General features: G+C 49.9%; 1 protein-coding gene across 1 annotated transcript; it reads right to left on the bottom strand.

The window, feature by feature from the left end:
* Positions 1 to 1,367: 1,367 nt before the first annotated feature.
* LOC306954426 (ubiquitin carboxyl-terminal hydrolase 48-like) lies at positions 1,368 to 22,573 on the bottom strand (the record flags this gene model as incomplete). Its single annotated transcript, XM_079545518.1, has 19 exons — positions 1,368 to 1,390; positions 1,490 to 1,516; positions 1,792 to 1,840; positions 2,002 to 2,127; positions 2,366 to 2,521; positions 3,096 to 3,200; positions 4,470 to 4,576; positions 4,761 to 4,888; positions 5,490 to 5,600; positions 6,072 to 6,133; positions 6,733 to 6,855; positions 7,010 to 7,134; positions 8,494 to 8,565; positions 9,856 to 9,986; positions 10,121 to 10,235; positions 11,474 to 11,674; positions 21,493 to 21,643; positions 21,814 to 21,934; positions 22,440 to 22,573. The coding sequence occupies 19 exons, from the start codon at positions 22,571 to 22,573 to the stop codon at positions 1,368 to 1,370; spliced, it is 2,067 nt and encodes a 688-aa protein (XP_079401644.1).
* Between the last annotated feature and the right edge of the window lie 223 nt (positions 22,574 to 22,796).

Raw genomic sequence — 22,796 nt, 5'->3', positions numbered from 1 at the left:
GGAGCCCAGAGTCCAGCCATCCATCCAGCCCCCATGCCATGGGTGCCCCCAGGACTCCTCAGCATCCCCCAGAGCCACGACCTGGGCTGCAGGAGGAAGGCGGTGACTTGGGGAAGGGCTGGCACAGACTGCTGCACGCCAGGTGCCAGGGGCTGACACCAAGCTGCTGCACCCAGGGAGCACTCATAGGGCCCAGTGCCAGCACAGGAGCACCAAGGGCTCAGCCCCACAGCTGCCCAGGCTGGAGGCATGCAGGGATGTGGGCAGCTCTGTCCCACAGCACGAGCCAGCACTGCATCTGCTAGGGAAGGGCTGCCAAGCATCGCCTGGCCCAGGGCATGGGAGCACGTGGGCTGCACTCAAGGAAAGCAGTGGGTGCCAACAGCCAGGAAGGCTGCAGGCCCAGGGGAGAGCAGGGTGCCCAGAACAGCGGCCACAAACCTCTGACAGAACGAGAAATGTCTAACTTTATTATGAAGATACCTCAACAGTGCCCCTTTTTTTTTTTTTTCTTTCCTCAAGTCTGGAAGTGGTAACACTAGCTCCTGCTACAAACACGCAACTGGGGAGAGGGAGAGATCCTTTCTGGGAGCTGGAGATGTAAAAAAATTAATTAGTGCATTCCTGAAAACAAGAACAGAGGGAAAACCTCTCGCCAGGGCCCACGCAGCCCTGATGGGTCCGAAGCAAGGGGCAGAGGGCTCCCGGCAGTAACGGACCAGAGAAAGATGTTATCAAAAGTCATTAAAACAGCCCACGTTTCTAAAAACACAGTTCACAGAGAGAGAGACCGTGCGGTTACTCGGAGCGGTCGCGCCTGGAAGTGAAGCTGCGAAGGCGAGCAGTGCGGTGCGGGCAGCCCGGCCCTGGGAGCGCAGGGCTCACACTGCAGGGAAATGGATGAAGACATTCCTCACAACGAACAATTTCTTTACTTTCATGCTGTACTGAAAGAGGAATAGCGGATCAAAGAGGGGATTATCTGGAAGCAGGTTACGCCTAAAGAGTTACCGGAGAATGGATGGAGCTGGTTTTGATCGACCGCATCACAACTCCTCTGGGACAGACGAGGCCCCCGCCTCCCCTGCTGCAAACATCTGCCTGAACCTGGCACACGCTGCCTCTGCTGCTACACTTTCCAACCCTACTGTTGCTTTATTAAATATAAAATGGGGAACGTTCTCTTGAAGTCAGGATGTCCTTCAGTGCAATCTGCTTTGACATAAGGCATTTTGGGGGCAGTCATTTCAGAATGGGCTTCTGCCTTCTGGAAGAGTCAAGAGTTCAGTCCCGTATCCACCTTCTCTCTAAATGCCCTACCATGTCAAATCCTCTTCTCTTCTGGTCTGCCAGTGCTTGTAAAGCCATCAGTGTCCGAGTAAGCCAGTCCCTGGGAGCAAGGAGACAACCAGCCGACAGTTACAGCGCTGGCGAGGCGGAGCTGAAGTCAGCATGGGCTTCAGTAAAAGGGGAGGGGCAAGACTCTCACCTTTAAATCCTTCTTCAGGCATACAAACTGGGGATGGGAACAGAGAGACATCATGTTAGAAGTCTCCTGACAGTCACTTCTAAAAGGATCCTTTGTGTGAGCGCAGCGCGCTGTGGCACTCAGCTGCACCTCCAGCCGACAGCCGCAGGAAAGCTTCAACATCTCAATTTTCCCCTCACGTTTCAACCCAAAGCCAACACAGCCCTACACAGCCGCCCCTGTCCCTGCCAGAAGCACAGCAGCAAGGCAGCCTCCCAAATCCCAGACCTCCCCCCCAAGCACACAGGGCTGCCCTCCCTCACCTTGCATCACATCGTCCATCGCCGCATAATCCGCAATTGGCTCATCAGCCTGAAAGCAAAGAGGACAGTTACCGAGCGCCCGGCAGAGTGCATGGGGTCACGCTCCTTAAGGAGGCTCTTCTTCCCCAAAAAGCTGCAAGGGAAGAGCCCAGCAAAGCAGCTCAGCTCTCTGCTTTCCTTCCTCCCAGAGCTGCGCTGCTCCTGCCTTACCTTGAGCAGGATGACGGACTCGGGGATGACGCCCAGGCTGCCGAGCGTCGCTGTGTCGTCGCTCAGGATCTTCCCATTGATGGACAAGTTCTGGTCGAAGGGAGCAACTGAAAATGCATGCATGATCTGTGCCAACACAATGAGACACGCTGGTTTTGTGCGGAGGAAAAAACATACTGCTGAGCTGCACAAAAAGACCGCGTGCAGCGCACACACACACACAGACATTGCACACAGACACACATTGCCGCCGCTGGGGACTCAAACTCTTCCCTCCATCTCCTCCCAGCTGCGCTCTCCTGACTATTAACCTCGTGGGTTTTTTATTCCAGAAGACACATTTCTTGCAGCAAGTCCGCCTTACCTGTATTTTCAGCTCTTTCAATGTTTGGTTAGCAGAAACGAGCAGTGCTTTCTCCCCCCTGACCTTCCGGTGCCGGGTGCTCCGCCGGATGCCCTGCTTTTGGTAGGAGACGTAGCTCTGGTGTGAAAGCTTCTGGCGCTTCGCACCACTGTTGCTCTGAAAGAGAGCCAGGCATGAGGAGCTCAACCGCGGGCACTGCACAGCTCACAGCTCCCTCCCAGGCTGCAGCACTGCCCCAGGGGAGCACTGACACATGCAGCACCACCAGGAGAGTAGGAAGACCAAAGAAACTTCAACTTCTGCTCCTAGCATCAGCACTGAGCTTATCCTGATGTCGCAGTGATCCCTCCTCTGCACCGTGGTGTCACCTGCACTGTGATACAGCACCGGCAGTGCCCTGGTGCCAGGAGGCACAGGCCCCATTGTCCTTCCATTTGGGACGTAGCATCAGAAATAAGAGGATTCGGGGTGACCCAAACATCAAGTGGGCAGGTCTCTCAGCAGAGGCTTTTGACTTAGCTGGCTTTAAAACCAAAGAGTGCAGGCACAAAACCAGCCCCAGTAATGCAAACGGAGACAAAATGTGTAGTATGACTGCCAGGATGGGACACATGGGCACTGCTGCTTTCCCTCTGCCCCATAAGATGCAAACAGAGGAGAGCTGTTCCATCACACTGATTCAAAGAGGCTGGTGCAGAGCAGAGGAACCTCGCAGTGTTTTGATCTCTACCTGGTTAAAATCTGGGTCTTGCTCCCCCTCTGGCTTGTTTTCCTCCCTTTCCTCTTCAGCTTCTGAGCTGCTCACGTTCAGCTCCGGAGCAGCATCCTTCATTACCTGAAGTCATAAAAATCATTCTCCATAACCCAGACTGTCACATCATGGCAAACAGCTTTCAAGACTTCAAGGATGCCACCTTGATCAAATGAACCGAGCTAGAGAAACCCAGAGATCTGCTCCACGTGCTCGGGGAACACTCTCCCCCCAGCTGCACTGAGCCATAGGGACCAGGCCTGGGAGAAGATGCAGCTCTGGAGCTGCTCTGTTGGACTGCAGCTGCTGGTGGCCAAGCAAACCCCACTGCGGGGACATCCTGCTTCCTGCAGCTCCAGACCTCTCCAGGCAAAGGGAACGTCTCTGGGGGCCTGCACTGATTTCTTTCCCATTAGCTGGCTGCTCCTCCACTCAACTAAGTGTATTACGAAAGCCCTAACCCCGAGAAAGGAGTATTATCTGTAAATTATACACTTATCCATCCCTGCAGCAGCCCGAAAGAGGCACTCACCGCTGTTATTTATGGGTCTGCAGTTTGTAAGTAAAATGAAATCTAAATAATTGACACCAACGTACAGAACGCAACACCCTGTTCACCTCCCGCAGGCTGCACGGCTCTGCTGGGCGCTGCACGGCCACGCTCTGCCTGCAGTCTGCAGGGAGCACAGCTGCGCTCTGCACCCCAGCTGTCCAACAGCTCCCTTCCCCATCCAGGTCTCTGAAGTTCAAGACTGCAACTCCCAGCTGTCCGGCACCAACTGCAGCATCCCTAGAGCCTTCTGGATTCCAGCAGTGCTGCCCTATGCTGACTGCTGACTGCACGGGGCCGTGGCTTCCCGCTGGGAAACGCTCCCTGACTGTGAGGCAGAGCTGGCAGGAGGGGAGCAGTGGTTCTGAGCACTGTTGTGGGCACTGCCCCACCAACGAGGGATCAGCGTGCCAGCTCTCGCCCCCTCTTGCCAGCCCCAGCTGCCGGGTGAAGAATAGCAGCCTGTTCTCACAGCCCTGTCCAGCACCACGACAAAAAGCCCTCCTCCGCACTGGAGCCAAGCACCGCGCTGGGATTCAGCCCCTAGGCAGGCTGCAAAGCCACAACAGTGGCTCCAGACCACATTCTGTGCTCCGCTCTGACAGCTTAGTTGCAGATCTCCGGGTTCCACCTCATCCCTCAGAACAGGGCTGGGAGGGAGAAAGAAATCAGCAGAAGCCTGTGAGCTGCCTTGCCCTGCCTGCAGACAGCCACTCGTCTGGCCACGTGGGTTCACAGTTGGGGCAGCTTCTGAACAGTGAAATGGTGCTGGGATGAGGGAGGGCCGAAGGAGAGATCTGTACCTTTTTATTATCCACCACTTTATGGATGTAGATGGTCGCTTGGGTGTACTCGCGTAAGTCCCGCTGCTGCTGGCACAACAGCCCTTCTCTGCACTCTGGACACAGTTCTGGGGAGGCACAAAGGAAAAGGCATTTAATTGCTTCAGCTCCTTGGAGACAGCAAGCACTGCACCTGCCCGGCGCTGTTCCTCGCCAACCCACAGCGCAGCTCAGCAGGATCCACAGGGATGTGCCCAAGCAGGGCCGGGTCCCGCAGCACCGCGGAGCAACGCGGCAGGAAAGCTCACTCACGGGGCTCGGAGCTGTACAGTGCGCTCTCGGGCTCCCCGGCTACTCGTGTGCGGGTGATTTTGATGACGTGATCCACCACAAAGAGCTTTTGAATCCTCTCCCACTCGCTGGGCCATATTAGAGCTATACTGTGCAAAGAAACGAGAACGTGCTTTATGACATGGGAACGCCGAGCCCAGAACAGCCTCCCCTCTTCCTCCCAGTCTGCTACTGCGAGAGCAGCAGAACCCGTCTGCAGCCCCAGCGTGCCCAAGGTAACGGAGGCACAGCAGCGTGTCCTTAGTGACGCTGCTGAGCTCCAGCCATGCCCAGCATGGCCAGAGGGAGGAGGAGAGAAGTGGAAGGTCTGCTGCTGTTAGTTCTGCCTCGCTGCAGAAGCAAGGCTGCGGAGCATTAACTCCAGCCCAGCGCCCGGCGCTCCGGGGGCAAGTCTCAGGGAAAGCAAAGCTTCAGCAGCTAGATGTTGCTACGCCCCAGTCAGGCTCCGGGTAGGCTATTGTTAGGAACTAGCCAAGCTTAAGTAAGCTCTTTTTTCCTGAGCCAGCATCCTTGGACAATTTGGGTCTCGCCCTGCATGGAAATTTATAGTGAGATATGCCTGAGGAAGCAGCTGCGCTCCCTTTGTTTGGGGGGGAGAGCGTGCTCCTGGGTCGCCCATAGCTCAGTGAGCTTTGGGAAGCTCCCCGGGGCTCTCAGGGCAAGGCAGAGGTGAGAGGAGAAGGAACTCACAGCTTGGAGTCTTCTTTGGTCATGGAAGCATAGGTGAACATGAGGCCCCCATGGGGGCAGAGCAGAGCACTGTTCCCCAGCGAGGAAACGGGGCTGCACCGCGTCGGCCTCCTGCTCGGGCAAAGGGAAATGGGGGAAGTTATGGCACAGAGAGCAAGAAAGCACAAGTCTGCAGGCAGCAAGAAAAGGAAATCGCAGGTGGGTATGTGCGGGTGACATTCCAATGGGGAATGTGACACTGCCACCGACACGGCATCAGAGCTGTGCTCCTGAGCACTGCAAAACTGCGCTCCTGTCCCGCACAGCCCGCACCACACGCAGCCCATGGCAACGGTGACCTCTGCCTGGGATACAGCTCCAGGCAGATGAAAAAACTAATCAGGTTACTATCTAATCTGACCATCTGGTTAAGGCATGGTGAACAAGGAAATTCAGATTCTTGCAGTGTATTACAATTGCTGCAAGTGCAGGGTCCAAGTCCTTCCAAACCAGCTTCCTTGTTTCTACGCACACAGCTCTGGGCAACACCAACTCAAAGCCCCAAAACCAAACAGAAAGTACCAAAGTGCTCAGCCCAGTTACCTGACAAATTTCCTCCATTCTTCTACGAAGAACTGTGAAACAATATACAGCTCGTCTGTCTCCTGGAAGGGAAAAAAACCCCACGGCCTTCTGTTAATTAACCCAACAACAGAGAGGCAATGACTGTTCAGCTTTTTCTGCAGCGCTCATTCTCTTTGAGACCTCAGCATTTTTACCATGACAACTCCATCCAAGCGCGCTGGGAAAGCCAAGTAAAATAATTTGAGATCAAGTACCGAGCACTTACATTACTAATCTTGTGTTTATTACAAAGTCAATTTAGCTTCAGATCCAATTACCTGTAATTCATAGCAGGAAACGGCCATTTCCCCAGAGCAGCTCTCCGGCACTGGGGCTCCTTTGGCTGAGTACCACTCCTCGGGACTGGGGGGCACTGAAGCAGATCCCTCTGTGTACCCCGAGCATGGGGTGACACCACCCCACCTGCCCCCACTTTCTGAACACTATCAGTAGGGCTGCGCTGCGTCGGTACTTCCAGGGATGGATGTAACCATCGAGAAATGCCACTCCGCTTATCTGACTCCAGGCCAGCGACAGCTGGGTGGCACACGAGGACTCCCGTGTTCCAAAGGCAGGGCTCGGCGCCAGAGCAGCTCAGCAGGGGTACAGCTTCCACCCAAAACCTCCCCCTGGCCCCTACCTGTGGCCAGCTGCCCAGGCAAGGCCGGCATTTGTCGTGGAACAAGTTCTGGAGGGATGTCTTCTGCTCACTGGCCATCATCTTGTGCAGTGCTTCATTTTCTTCTCCTTCGCGCTCCAAAATCTGCACAAAACAGGTTGGTGCTTCAGTTCCTAGCAGCTATTCACAGGTGACATTGTTTTTCCCCACTGTACTGGAGAACGTCAAAGAGGAAACCAGAAACATGGCCACGTATTTACAGCCAGCGGAGGGGCTGTGTTGTCTGCTATTCAGATACCTTGCATTGGGAACAGCACTCTTTGTTATTTGGGAACTCAGGGGCCTTTGGGAAATATTGCTTGAGCTTCTTCCAGGCTTCCTTCGACACCACCCTCCTCTCGTTCTCGGATATGCACAGGTCACCTGCAGGGAGACAGGCAGGAGAAGGGCTTTGCCCCACCGTGCTCAGCGACCGAACCAGATTGAGGAGATTAGTGGGTATCAGCGTGGGGGAAGGCATTCGTGTCAGCAAAAAGAGCCCAACTAATACACAAAGTCACCTTCAACTTCATTGTTTCTCTGCTCTGACGGCCAAAAAGCCTGAATTCACATTTAGGTTTCAGAGCCTCAAGCAGTGGATAAATAGAGACCACGGGGAGGGGAGATGCCTGGAGAACCAAGGACTGCAATGGGCTGCTGCTCTCTGACCATGGCTATAAAGCTGAGATGTCAGGGCGACTCTGTTTTGCAGGCTGCAGACAAACCCATGCCCTGTGCAACAGGAGCCGAGTGCTTCCTGCACCCTCAGCAAACACAATCACTGCTGCGTAACCTCAGCTGCCCCATGCATCACAACAACCAGCAATTAATTAAGGCCCAATTACCCAAACTACACCTCAGCCCATACACTGTGGAGGAACATGTGAAGTACACAGATGTGGGAGGGCTGTTCTCCATGAGGAGCCAAAGCTTACCTCCAGCAGGTGAAACACAGCCTGCCAGGAGCCCCTGTGCTCCATATGGCCCAAAGCATCGGATCAGCGGGCAGCTGAGCAGCACAACACTGCCACAGCCCTAGCAGCCTGCTTCCATGCTGCATGCCTGCATTAAGTGCTCCTGTTTGCCAGCAGCAACTTTGCTGCACTGGGAACTACGCTCTCTGAAAAGCGGGTAGCACTGTGACAAGGTGTTCAAACGCCATTAACCTACAGCCTTGATGAGCCCTAACGGCAGGAGGTGTGCTGCTAATTGATGGACGCCTGCCAACAGGAGCCTCCAGCAGAACGCAGGCAGGTCGGGCACGAAGTGAGGCCCAAACACTTTGCTTGGCCAACCAAGCAAAGCACCAAGCAAAACAGCCAACACCAGGTCACAGCCTGATGTAAGTGGACACCGAAGCACAGCAGGTGGGGGAATCAATTCGCCCCGGTGCCCTGGCTGCAAACAGAAACAGCAGTTTCTGCAGTTGTGCGTAAGTGCTCCTGGGCTAGCTTCTGACACAGGGAGAACGATCTGATGCTGCCTGCTTTCTCCAGCATCTCCCCCTGCTCTCAGAGTAATGCTGCACCCCTATGCAGCACCCGCATTCCTCCCGAGGGGCCGGGCTGTGCTCGTGCCCTTTGCACCACTTGCTCCATGTTTTTAAATGTCAGGAAATGTGAAAATGAGAATAAAAATGCGCTTCTGTGGTAACTGCTCGTGTTGGTCCCAGGCTAGGAAGTTAACATCTGGAGCAGTGGGCAACAACAGAAGTGTTCAGCTCCATCCCCCGCAGAGACTTACCATGTGGGCAAACAATGTCTTCATTAAAATTTAACTCTTCTTCCTCCTCTCTCTTCTCCTCATTTGCTTCATCTAATTAAAAAATAAAATAAAATAAAAATAAGAAGATTGCGCCATTTTTCTCTGAAAGAAAGGGGAAAACGTTTGGGGGAAGAAGCCTGGTTTCCCTTCAGCAGTTCTCAGCCCAGGAGAAACCTGGGAAGCGTTATTCTGTTAATCTCCAACACATGGGCCTGTGTGCCTGCAGGCCAGGCAGTGGCACGTAGGAGTGCTTTGAAGTGCGTGGAGCACAAGAGCATCCTTTGTGAGATGACAAAGGGTGCATTTGTTCCAGCTGCAGCACCGCAGGGCTTTGCTGCTCAGAGCTAACCCCAACCTCTAGGTGAGAGCGGAGCATCACAGCACGGTCTGCTCTGCTCCATGCTCTGATATCCAGCACGAGCATTGCTACACTGGAGTTTAGAACTGCTCTGCAGACAGAAGCATTGGCCATCAAATAGGAGCAACATTAAAAACAGCAATGTAACAGTTTGCAGCAGTGTGACTAAGGAGGAAGCTGGCTTGTGAGCAGTTACAGTGGACTTCTGGGAGGTGCAGCCTGCTCTGAGATCAAGGTGATCCACGGAACGGGACGTGGGATGGCCCCTCAGCTGCTGACACGGGGAAGAGAAGTGCCCTTTTCTCAGTGGAGGCCACCAGCCCCAGCAGCAGCCTTGCAGATAGCATCACTGCAGTATCTGATGCTCTCGGAGCTTTCCAGCCTGACATCAATGCAATTAGCTGATCGTCTCTACTTCCATTCAAATGAGCTCCTTGCCCTCCGTTATGAAAGGAAAAAAGCTCAAAGGGAACCCAATTTCTAAGGGTTTAGAGAACAGAAGGCAAATAAAAATCCCCCCACGTCATCACAAACATATGATACAGGGATAGAAGAGAATCCAATTCATGATATTTTTTTTCTAAACCGTGTTTTGCCAGTGCTGCTCCACCAGCTGTGCTGTTTCATCCGTAGGCCTTCGCAGTAAACATCCTCAGGATAATTTTCATGTTTCTTCCTCCCCTGCGCACTCTCATTCAGATAAAAGTAGATGAAAAGATCATGTGTCTGGGGTGGTAATCGTACACAGCTCTGTAAAGCTGCTCATTACCTCATCTTCTTCTCTGGGTACGAAGATCACCCAGCAGTTTTGAAGCTTATCAAATAAAAGGCTCCTGAAATTAGGGCCGTGTGATATCAAACCACCCAAAGTGCCTTCCCTCCCTGCTCATAAAAGGGAAGTAAAACAACACACAGAACACCTGACGTGTCTTTTGTTCAGGGGATCAGTCAGAGCTGGCGGAGCTCTACGGCAGCAGAACTACCTTTGTTTGGTGCATTTCTATTCAGCTTTCCATTGCTGTGCTCTGCGTCTTCGTCTTGCTCATTTAATTGCTCCAGAGCCAAGTGACGCCAGCTCCGCAAGGACGCCTTTCCAACCCAAAACCCATCGCTCCTGCGGGGAGACAGCAGCGTCAGCAATGCCAGTCACAGCCCAAATGGAAAAAGCTCGAGAAAAAGCTACTTGGGCATTGATTAGCACAGCTAAAAACATCTCTGGCGATGTCAGAAGCACCAGGACTCACGTACCCCTTGACTGTTATCTTCAGCAAGTTGGTGACAGTTTTGTAGTCTTCATTTAGCTGGTTTTTCAGACGCAGGATTCGACACCTTTCTACCACACAGTCCTTGCAAAGTGCTTTGACTGGGATGGGGGAGAAAAAAAACACTGTGTTACACTGCAGCACAGGCAGCTGAGCATCTAGCTGGTTTGAGAGCTCACGTGGAAGACATGCACACCACGGTCACCCTGCATCACAACCTGAGGGGCAGCATGTAAGCAGGGGAACTGCCATGGTTCAACTCCTTTGCTGAGGTGCTGCCTGTTCCACCAGCTTGTTGGTACCAGAACGCAGAGAGCTGCGAGGGAGCTTGCACTGACACGTGAATGTGGGAGTCAGAAGGGGGGGCTGAGGTTTGCACCCCAAAGCTGTGTCACTGCTCTTCTGTGGCACAGAGGTGCCGTGCAGACACCTCCGAGGTGCCATCGTGGGAAGAGAGGGCTCCCTGCCACCCAGCTCAGGGAACTCCTGCAAGCAACCAGCTAACAGCCCAGAAAAGCTCCAAACCTCCTGTGATACTGCGCAGAACCAGGAGCAGCCCTGCATATGGTCTTACTCCTCGGGATGGGAGCAGGGGTCACACTCACATCCTTCCCTCTCTGTCATTCTCAATGAAGAAAATGCAGGTGATTTTCCAGCTGACTGAGAACGGCTGCCCTGTTTTCAGAAAGCCTTCCTGCATCATGGGATGTTCTGCTGGCTGCATTTCTTCCCCATAAGTGCCTAGCAGGAGCTGAGCTAATTTGGTCTCAGTGGGAGCTATTGAGCTCCTTTACAAAGGGAACCAAGCCTGGAGCTCGGTTCAGAGATGCCCAGGGACTGCAGAGCCAGCCCTGCCCACAAATCACACGCATGGCAGATGTGTGCAGCACCAGCATATTCACTGACGGGTGTGCGCTCCCAGCGGGTGAGGCAGCCCAGGACTGGCTGGGGTGGGTGGGGGTGAGGGGACAGAGATTTTCTTATCAGGCTTTAAAAAACATTGTGAAGAGTCTGGGGGTTGACACATGCAAGTTATGCTATTTCAGAGAATTCACTTTGTTGCTTTCTCAGGAATTCCTCTGTGCACAGCTCTCCCAGGGCAGAGCAGGATTCAGGCCTGAAACCAGCCCTGCATCAGACTAACTGTATTTATTTGGATGCTAACATAATTGAGTGATTAAAAAAAAAAACAAAAAACAACACCACGAAGCACTCGGAAATGGCAGCACAGAAATAAAGTTATGGTAATAAAGGATGGCCCAGCGAGGCGCCGGGCCCAGAACAAGGCTTGAGCACATGCTCAGACAGCAGGAGCAGGAGGGGGACCTGCAAGCCTCACCGTTCAGCCTGGGTCCCCCGCCGTATCTCCTATAGAAGAAGTCAGCCACGTACTCAGATATCCTCTTCATGATGCATATCTTGTCAGGATGCAGCTTCCCGTGCGAGCACAGGCAGGCTGTGTTGTCTATGGGTTTGGGAGGGGTGGACTCATCCAGCCACTTCTGCAGCCATTCCAGAGAGATGAAGTCGTACGGGGAACCTGGTATAGAAAAACAAGGAGAGAAACAAGCCCGTGCGTGTCAGCCACACAGCAGATGGCATTCTGTAATCACTCTGATATCCAACGGCACCTTCACAACCAAACGTGGCAGCTCCATCTCCGTGGGACAAGTTGGCAAACACGTGCCGCAGCTCCCGCCCAGCCCCACGGGCTGCTCTACCACTCTGGCCCAGGCAGACAAGGAGATTTACAGTGCAAACGGTAACCTGGTCCGTTTTTTTTTTTAATCCAAACGATTTCTTTTCGTTCTTGAAGCTGAGCAGCAGGCTCGCTCCTGTCTGCTCAAGGGGAAGCACAGAGCCAGGGTTCGGGTCAGTGGTGGGTCAGATCGGTACAAGCTGTGAGATGGCTTCGTATGACAACCCTGCACCTCCACCCCACAACCCACAGCGATGCACACACCCACAGAACACATATGGTTACACTGAGAGAAGGAGTGGTGCATTGTGTTGGAAATATCCAAGTAATTTTGTCAGGACGGTATCTCTGATAAAAGCAGAATTTATTCGCGATTGCAATGGCGGGCGTCCCGCAAGCAGGAGCGCACCTATGGACACAACATGACAGCCTTTATACCTTGTTTTCTTCCCCCTTGCCTCCCCCCTCCCCTGTTTCCCCACTGGCTGGGTACTCCAGGTTCACAATCTTATCAGAAGGTTTACATTTACTATTTACTTGTTCATTTATTTGTTATCTGGTGCCAGTCAGTAGTCATCCTGTTGTTTCCAAGATGTCTCGGTGCTCTCCTTGTCCTATTGATATGGTGATTTTCTTTAAAGTCCTTATCGTTAAACAAAGAGCACTGGGGGATGATGTCAGGCCTTCCCAATGTCTCTTCAGGCGCTTCCTCGGGCATGCCATGGCTTGTTCTCTGGTTTGCTCTCCTGCAGGATATTCTTGCCGTGTGTAATGACAAAATATACATATATACATATATACAGAGTGTGCGTTCCTGGGAAGGTTCGTCTATACGATAAGTGATGTAAACTTATCAGAGATCTTCCCCAGAAAGAACTATGATAGCGGAGATCATAAAATAAAAATAATATTATACAATTCTAATGCAGAAGCAACACTTGATTCTCACAATTCCCCCCTTTTTCTTTTTTTTATACACTGTTGATTTCTGCAATTCCCTTTTTTTAAGGTTCACTTTTATAGACATCGCCCTCGTCTTCACTTTCTTTAACTCCCATCTCCTCTAATACCATAATTTTATCCAAATGTAATGGCTCCATTAGTGCTTGCTTCAATAGTGCTTTCTCTATCAATCACTCTACTAGTCCCCTCACAAAGGGGATGACACAGCAACCAGTGGCCATCAAGGCTCCTGCTGCTACTATCAACGAAGTAAATGTGGATACAGTCACCCCTTTCCATTTACCAAACCAGAACTCCAACCATCCAGTGACAGAAGTATCCCTGATTTTTTTTCTGCCACTTCATTGACAAGGGTGGCACCAAGCCCTTGCAATGCCTTCGTTATTACGTCATCCAGAGCTGTGTTATTGGGATGAAGGTGCAACAACGGGTACTCAGTGTTACATATACATTCCTTTATCATATCTTAGCAGATCCTATTTTCTCAGGCCACCCTACTTGTGGCATATAACTGTCCTGCAATTCTCTTTATTGCACTCTTTGTATAATTTGTAAATCTCCATTGATTATAACAGATGTAGTTAACCCACTCTACATTCTTGTTGATCATCACCCACCAGGACAGTGACTCAAACCCTGCAACAGTTTGATTTCTTGCCTTAAAATCATCAGGAACAACAAGAAGAGAAAAGTTTAAATCCTTAGCTTGCCCGCATACCAAACAATATTGATATGTAATAATGTTTGTCACAAGAGATACATTTACATCATCATTTACATCATGTATTTACATCAAATGCTGCACTCATCAAATCAACATTTCTAACAGTTACAAGAGCCCACATTTCTGTCCTTAGATTCACAATTTTAAGGGTCCAGCTGATTTCAGTTCTCATTGTGTTCGATGGACCTTCTTAACTCTAGTATGATGTATCCACAATGCTCTTGTGTGGGATGTTAGCAGCACCTGGAACAGACCTACCCAGCTTGGTTCCAGGGGCGAATCTTAAAGAGATTTGTTACATACATATTATCGAGCCATATCAAGGCCTTGGGCTCTAGCTCCTAGAACCAGTTTCTCTTTTTCCTCAGAGCTATTCCTGTAGACTTATCACATGCTCAGTTAGTATTTTGCTCCCTACTTGGGTAGAAATTCCCTTTTGTACAACATAAGGCCTTCTGTACAGTATTGTGAAAGGACTTAACCCCTCTTTGGCTCTAGGTTTTGTTCTGGTACTAAGGAGAGCCAAAGGCAACAACTGTGATCAGGATAGTCCAGCTTCCTGTCCCAGTTTTACAACCTGTGATTTAATTAGACAGTTCATCTTTTCCCCCTGACCACTCGCCTGTGGTCTGTGTGCTGTGTGCAATTGCCAATTTATTCCCAATGCTTGCTGACCTGTTAGACAATCTCTGCAATAAAATGAGTTCCCTGGTTGAAGGGTATTGTTGCAGGACACCCAAACCTTGGAATAATCTCCTGCAAAAGTACCTTGGTTACTTTCTTGGCTCTATTGGTCCTGCAAGGGAATGCTTCTGGTCACCCTGAAAGGGTATTTTTTAGAACTCGCATATATCAAAACCCTCATTTTTCCTGGCAGTTAAAAAAATCAATTTGCAATTGTTGTCCTGGAAGGCTCCCTTTCCAACATGCCCCACTTGTACCCTGTTCCTGGTATTAGGATTGTACAGTTACTTTCTGGTTTCTGTACCCCCTATGTTTTATTATGTTCCCTTAGAACCAAATTCTATACAATACTAACGGGCACAACAGTGTGTCCATCTGGGTATGCACCCATCTGTCAGCTTGCTCTCTTCCCTTCATTAATTAGATTCCTATCCTTTCTAGAGTACCTTATAGGTTCTGACTAAGGTTCAGGTATTTCAAGTTTACCATCTGGAATTATAGCCGTTCTCCAATTTCTTTTCCTTCAGCTGCCTGTTTTGCCACCTGATCCATCATCATATTCCCAGTTTCCTGTACAGTGTCACTCTTCTGATGTCCTTTACAATGTATAACAGCCATGATGTTCTTTGGTAGATTTACATCACGCTGAATTTGTTTTCCTTGTGTGTAAACAATCCTTGCTCTTTCCAGATGGTACCATGAGTGGGTACCACCCCAAAAGCATATTTCCATATATTTAAGGTTCTTGTCAAGGCAATTATTTCAGCCTTCTGAGTGGAAGTCCCCACAGGTAATGGTTTTGCTTCAATTACCCTGTCAGTAGCAGTTACTGCATGTCCTGCCTTACGGTTTCCTTGTCTTCACAAAACTGCTTCCGTCGATGAATCCAGGACTCCTCAGCATCTCCCAACGGTTCCTCCTGTAGGTCTGACCAACTGGCACAGAGTCTCCATGCAGTTGCACACTGCTGGCTTGGAGGCAGCTCTGCGTTGGAGTTCTGGGTGTTCAGCAAGTTGCTTCCTTCTCTTTGATCAGTTGTGCTTTCTGTTGAGAAACTTGATAGCCATCAAGAAATTCAGCAAGCTCACAGTCCATTGCACACAGTCCTTTGTTACGGTAGCATCCATGTACTGCAGTAAAGTTCCACTGTGAGATGGTGAGCCCAAACCTCAGGCTCACGAGTTGACCAGTTCTCAAAAATCACTGGGCTGTTCTCACAACCCTGGGTATCACTGTGCAGGTTAACTGAATTATTATTATTATTACTTTTAATTATATATATATATATTTTTTTCTTCTCTCCATATTTGAGTTTTCCTATTCAAAGGCAAATAATTTTAGACTTTCTTTGGCAAAACCAGGCAGAAAAAGGTGCACTTCAAGTCCAGAACGGTAAACCCCACCTGCTTATTCCTTAGCTTGGTTAATAAAGATATACACCATGAGTTGTATACATTCAACTTTTCTATTAATTACCCTCAAACCTTGTACCAAACTATAGCTCTTGCCATCCAAATTTTTTTTTGTTTGCAAGATCGGGTGTTGTATTTGGATTTCTATCCAATTAGTAATCCAAAATCCAATAAGTTATTTTTATTTCTTTTATCCTCCTACAATCTCGTATCCTCACAGGGCATTGCTTTACCCTGGTTGGGCTGGCTCCCATCTTTAACTTAACTTTCATTGGGCTGCATTTTTGGCTCTGCCAGGCATCCCTGATGCCTGCAATCCTGTGTATACCCAATTTAGGATTTACGTAACTTCTGGGAGTACGACATTGCTTTTCCCAGTTAGTGTTAAAGTCAGACTTAAAATTTTCAGTCCATTGCTCTTGCTTGACTAGTAGTTCCAATCGTCTCTTCTGAATTTAATCTCTACATTCAACTATTCTAACATGTCATGCCCAACTAATCATTTTGGAGAACCTGGCATGTACAAGAATTTATATATTCCTACTTGTTCTCCTAGCCTGTATTTAATTGGTCCAAAAAAATGTAAACTTCTCTTTCCAGTAGCTGCTACAACTATTATGAAAATCATCTATGGGTAATAATTCTTGATGTAGCACAGATAAGAGGCACCCAGAGGTATCAGAAAATAAACCTCTTCACCCTGCTTCCCCTGCTGCTTTCAGTCCTGGCAGGGTGGAACTCTCCCTGAGTCCTTCCAGGCTCCCCTTACCTCTTCTTCTAGGTAAGGACATCCCTGTTAACCTTGCTCAACTTTGCCTTCCTCAGTTTGTTTTTCCCAAACCCTTTTCACTTTCCAAGCTCTCATCATCACAGCCATTACTAACATTGTATTTCAGTTTCACCCCCTCCTCTCCCCAGGCTTCCAGTGCTCACACTGGATACCGGGTTTCCCCAGCTCTGCAGATGACCGCTATTCTCACTTCCAATGTCTCGTCCCATCCCCATTCACAAGCACTGCACCCTTCACATCACAGAGGGAGGCTCCGGCCCCCAGCTCTTTCTCCCACTCCAAGTTGTTCTTACAAGCCGCAGTGGGGGGTGTGCGGGGATGTGTTCTTGTGCCGGCCCAACTCTAATATTCCAAACTCACTGTTTTCCTTAACCTTTTTGCCATTTTTTTTTTTTGTTTGTTTGTTTTTCCACAATTCCACTATTTGTACCCTCAACTGCAATTCCACATACCATTAAAAACTGCATTTCCACATAATTTCCACATACCATTAACAATTGCATTTCCACATACCGTTAACAACTGCATTTCCCCATACCATTAAAAATTGCATTTCCACATAATTTCCACATACCATTAAAATTTGCATTTCCACACAATTTCCACATACCATTAAAATTGCATTTCTGCATTTCCGTATATCATTAAAACTGCATTTCCACATAATTTCCACATAACATTAACAACTGCATTTCCACATAATTTCCACATACCATTAAAACTGCAATTCCACATACCATTAACAATTGCATTTCCACATACCATTAAGACAGTCTCTCCCAGTGCCTTCAAAATCCACAAATCAAACAACACAATTCCTCAACTTCCACAAACACCCAGCACTTGGTCTCATGATTAGGATACTCAATTATAAAACTGATCCCATTACTCCATTTACGTTCCTGGTTTCTTATTCAATATTCCCCCTGGCTCACCAACAGTGTTTCTCCAGTGAGCCAAAATACAACCCAGGGGGTCTACTCATATCACTTTAGACACCCCTTGTTCCATAACAGCCTCGTACACGACATAACATAACACAACACTTTCAGGACATAAACATTTAACAATCACGAAGACAGTGACAATAATCAGTACAATTTATCCTCAGGATTCTTCTCTCTCTCTGCCTTCCTCCAGAGCTCAACCTTCCCTCTGTATTCATTTCCCACACTTGCATAGCTGCCAACCTCCTTCTCCAATAAACAACATATCAATGATAAACATCATTTCCATCCATGAGTACAAATTAGGCCCTAGAAATTGATCTAATTGTTCTGCTACACTTATAGGATCCTCAGTTAAGGAATTCTTCTTGCAACTCCTAACTTCTCTTCTAGTACAAACAGCAGGCATTACCGCACCTTTTTCCCTTTGACCTAAGACTGCCTTAAGAGGATAAAGTGAAGTATTAGTAAGGTTAGTATTAGAGAAAGGAAAACTATCCAGGTCCCATTCGCATGACAACTCCCTCAGTAATCGAGAGCGCATCCTCTCTCCAGGACCCTGCACAGATCAGCAGCACCCACTTTCCTCCTCTGGAGAGGTCACCGCCGCTTTAGAAATTGCACTGCTTTAGAAATTAAAGGGGGGGAAGTTATCTAAGGGATCCCATTTATGATCTTTCTACTTCTCTTTCCTATTTCCTTTGAACTTGGACTCCTCGCGAGGCACATTTCTTTACTTCTTGCATTCATTAAGAGACCTAAGCCAATTCTGTTTCAGAAAAGGAGTCTTACTGTTTACATATAAATACAAAGTCTGATAGGCCCAATTTTCGTCAGACTCCTATTTCGGTCAAAATAATGATTTTCCCTGTAGTGGCTCCCTACTGTATACAGTATTTAAATATCTTTTCCCTGTTCTTTTCCTAGTTTTGGGATTATTTTCCAATTTTGAAACACTTCTCCCAAGGGGCTGGCTCTCTCTAGGCACCATTCCGGGGACCTTTTTCCCCTGCTCTCGGGAACTCCTGTGAACTGCCCAGCTCACAGGTTACCACACTCTGATTCTCGGATTTTGGGCCCAATCCCTCAGGAGTACTATACTCCTATCTCGGATTAATAGGGGTGTACTGCTGGCACTTCGTCAAGTGCACAGGGTACCGCACACCAACAGTTCCCTACCGAGACTCTTCCTTTCACCAACACAGCCGCTTCGTCCGTCCCTGGCCATTGCCCCTCGCGGCACAGTGGAACCGCAGGTCGGGACTCCGCACTCGCTTCGCACTGACAGCACGTCTCAGTCACACACACTCAAGAGTCTCAACCGACCCCCAAGGAAAGAGTTAAATCCCTTTACCTTGGTCCGTGCACGAAGTTACCGGGTCGCAATGGCCAACGCCCGTGCCTACCTGCCCCTTGGCTTTCACAGAGTCCGTCCTTTTTGTAACAGTCTCAGCTTTTTATCGGCCGTACCAAGGAGTCACCTCAGCACGCAGACAGGACCGCTGAAATCAGCAGGGTGCACCTATCCTGTGCAGGGCAGTAGGGAAACTCCTAAAGAGGCGATAATACTCCCGGACGAGCCCCCAAATTGTTGGAAATATCCAAGTAATTTTGTCAGGACGGTATCTCTGATAAAAGCAGAATTTATTCGCGATTGCAATGGCGGGCGTCCCGCAAGCAGGAGCGCACCTATGGACACAACATGACAGCCTTTATACCTTGTTTTCTTCCCCCTTGCCTCCCCCCTCCCCTGTTTCCCCACTGGCTGGGTACTCCAGGTTCACAATCTTATCAGAAGGTTTACATTTACTATTTACTTGTTCATTTATTTGTTATCTGGTGCCAGTCAGTAGTCATCCTGTTGTTTCCAAGATGTCTCGGTGCTCTCCTTGTCCTATTGATATGGTGATTTTCTTTAAAGTCCTTATCGTTAAACAAAGAGCACTGGGGGATGATGTCAGGCCTTCCCAATGTCTCTTCAGGCGCTTCCTCGGGCATGCCATGGCTTGTTCTCTGGTTTGCTCTCCTGCAGGATATTCTTGCCGTGTGTAATGACAAAATATACATATATACATATATACAGAGTGTGCGTTCCTGGGAAGGTTCGTCTATACGATAAGTGATGTAAACTTATCAGAGATCTTCCCCAGAAAGAACTATGATAGCGGAGATCATAAAATAAAAATAATATTATACAATTCTAATGCAGAAGCAACACTTGATTCTCACAATTGTGAAGCTGCTTGCTGAGGCTACGCATGCATGGCCAAGCGGCTCATCTCAGTGCTTCTGCCCATTTCAGATTAACACACATCCATCATTTCACACCTAGGAGCAACAGAGAAGCTCCAGCAAAATACTCAGCCCCCAAACTTGCACTGGGGCTTTGCGAGGCCTGGTGTCAAACCCTCTCTCCTGCAGGATCCAGCAGCAGTGTTTCCATCTTACGCAGTGCTGCCAAGCTGCACAGCCGTGACCTCTGGAGAATTGCAGCACTGTCAGAAAGGCTTTGCTAGTTAGGGATGAAAGCTGCCTCCCCCAGAAAGGACGGGCTTTTCTTTTTCCTGAGGCAGGCTTTACAAAGCTGGCGGAAAATGTGTCTGCACAGCTGCAGGGAGAAGCAGAGCTCCTGAGGGACGGGCCTGCAGCAGCTCTGAGCAGCACTGCCCCACTCAGGCTATGACAGCAGTGAGGGCAGCGCTGTCCCCAGGGCAGCACCTTAAAGCAGGAGCAGAGGAGCTGAGATTTATTCCTTTATCATGGTAGGATTGTCAAGAGCGAGCTGTTCTGTTGCTGCTGAAGGGGATAAAAATGCACCAGGGCTGTGCTTGTTGCTCCTTTCTAATGGTGACTCATGGCATATTCATACCTCCATCACGACCATCCACTGCAGCTTTGATTTATGGGTGACTTTCTGCAATATTGGTTAAAATGGATTTTTTTTCTCCGTAAGATAACACCTTTGTTTTTATGTGTCCGTTTCATTTTCCATTTTAATTAAAATGTAGATTTTTGAGTTTGTTTCCCAACTAACCAAACCATCTGTGGACTTTCAGATTTCGCGAATAGATCTCTCTTTCACCTGACACGTTTCACACTTCAAAATGCTTATCTGTATGGCCGTCACTGTGTTCAGATCTCATAATCCTTTTCAGCAATGTAACTCGATCAATAGGTGAATGACCTGTTGTTTTCATGTCAGTGTTGTGAGAATCAAGTGTTGTTTCTGCATTAGAATTGTATAATATTATTTTTATTTTATGATCTCCGCTATCATAGTTCTTTCTGGGAGTCCCAGTAGATTAACTTGGGGAAGATCTCTGATAGTTTACATCACTTATCGTATAGACGAACCTTCCCAGGAACGCATACTCTGTATATAGGTGTATATATGTATATTTTGTCATACACACTGCAAGAATATCCTGCACGAGAGCAAACCAGAGAATAAGCCATGGCATGCCCGAGGAAGTGCCTGAAGAGACATTGGGAAGGCCTGACATCATCCCCCAGTGCTCTTTGTTTAACGATAAGGACTTTAAAGAAAATCACCATATCAATAGGACAAGGAGAGCACCGAGACATCTTGGAAACAACAGGATGACTACTGACTGGCACCAGATAACAAATAAATGAACAAGTAAATAGCAAATGTAAACCTTCTGATAAGATTGTGAACCTGGAGTACCCAGCCAGTGGGGAAACAGGGGAGGGGGGAGGCAAGGGGGAGAAAACAGGGTATGAAGGCTGTCATGTTGTGTCCATAGGCGCGCTCCTACTTGTGGGACGCCCGCCATTGCAATCGCGAATAAATTCTGCTTTTATCAGAGATACCGTCCTGACAAAATTACTTGGATTATTTGCAACATAACTAGAAATCCCAAGTGAGTTTTTAATCAAAACAGATCACTGTGATTTGAAAAAAATGATAAGGATGGTTTAGCTTCATTTGCTTTTAAAAGCTGAGTGAGGGACTTGAAGAGTCACACAGAGATGGAACCAACAGCTGTAGCATTATACCACAAATGCACTCTCAAATTCTACATCACCAGGTTTTAGAAGAAAACGAGGAAGACCTCTTCACTCACAGCAAAATAATAATAAAAAAAAAAAGCCTACTGTGAAAAGTTTCTACTGACCTTCGTCTTTGGGGATGCTCTCTCTGACTGTGTGCTCAGTGATGGAACACAAGTAGAGGGTTTGCCGGAGCTCCAGATTAAGAAACCACATCTGCAAGAAAGTGTTGACATAGCACGTGGCGCTGAGGTTCTTTAAGCCCACAAATGCATCCTGGTGTGAGAAAGAAAGCAACAGTTATCATCTGCCACTGCCGAGAAGCAAGCAGAAATGCAGCAGTTGGGGTGGGAGCAGCGGGGGCACCGTGCATCCCTCTAACAGCTGGGACAGGTGTGACACAGAGGTGCCCCCCGCCTCGTCCTGGGTCAGGATGCAGGCTGTACCTCCTTGCGGCGCTCGCAGTTGGGATCATCGATGTTGTGGAAGCTGTTCTCATCAATCTCACCCAGCCAGACGTGCTCCCCGATGCCCACCAGGCAGTTGGGGTTTCCCCGGCAGTTCCTCCTGCAGGACCAGCACCAGGACCATCCGTCACCCATGGAAGGGACAGAGCCCCTCGTCTGGGAACTCGGGGGGGAAGGTGGGGACAGCAAGGGGGACTGGCAGCGTCCCACACCTCCCCAAAACACAGGGCTGTGAGAGAATTGGGGAAGCCCACAGAGGGAGGATGGAAAGCGAGCCCCAGGGGCATGCTGAGAGCCGGAGGGAGCAAAAGGGGGGGGGGGGGGAGGGCAGGGAGTGGTGCGGGCCCCAACGAGCCCAGGCCGCATATCCGGGGACAGACAGGGAGAGGGACCCCCAAGCTCCGGGGATAACGCGGGAAAGCGCTCCGGGGAGCGCGGGGGACAACGGAGGGAGCTGGGGGAGAACCACGGCCCTGAAGGTCCAGGAGCGGAGGAGAGCCGCTGCCACACAGCCCCGGGGGGAGGCGGAGAGCGGGGACCGCGGAAGGAGGCGGGGGAAGGAAGCGAGGCCCGGGGCCGGGAGCTCGGGCCGGACCCGCCCGTACCGGCAGGCGCCGCGCTGGCAGGGCTCCAGCCTGACGCGATAGGCCGCTTCGATGTGCTCCTGCGTCACCGCCTCGGGCGGCACCGTCTCGGTCCAGCGCCAGGCCTCCTTCTCCAACTGCACCCGCGGCGCCATCGCAGCCCCCGGCCAACCCGGCCCCCCCCGCCGCCGTCAGGACCGTTAACGGCTACGCGGTAACGCCGATCGTGGCGCGAGTTGACGCCCGCGACGGAGCGGGCGGGGCCTACTTCCGGCGGAGCCTGCTTCTGGCGAGGCCGCTTCCAGCCGCCATTACGCGACGCCGCGGCCGTCCTGCAGCGCTCGGGTCGGACTGGTTTGATCCCCGCGGCCGTCAGCT

The sequence above is a fragment of the Tetrao urogallus genome, assembly GCF_951394365.1.
Source record: "Tetrao urogallus genome assembly, chromosome: 21".
NCBI classification, from domain to species: Eukaryota; Metazoa; Chordata; class Aves; order Galliformes; family Phasianidae; genus Tetrao; species Tetrao urogallus.
Note: the sequence above shows the minus strand (reverse complement) of the source record. Positions and strands in the feature narration are given on the sequence as shown.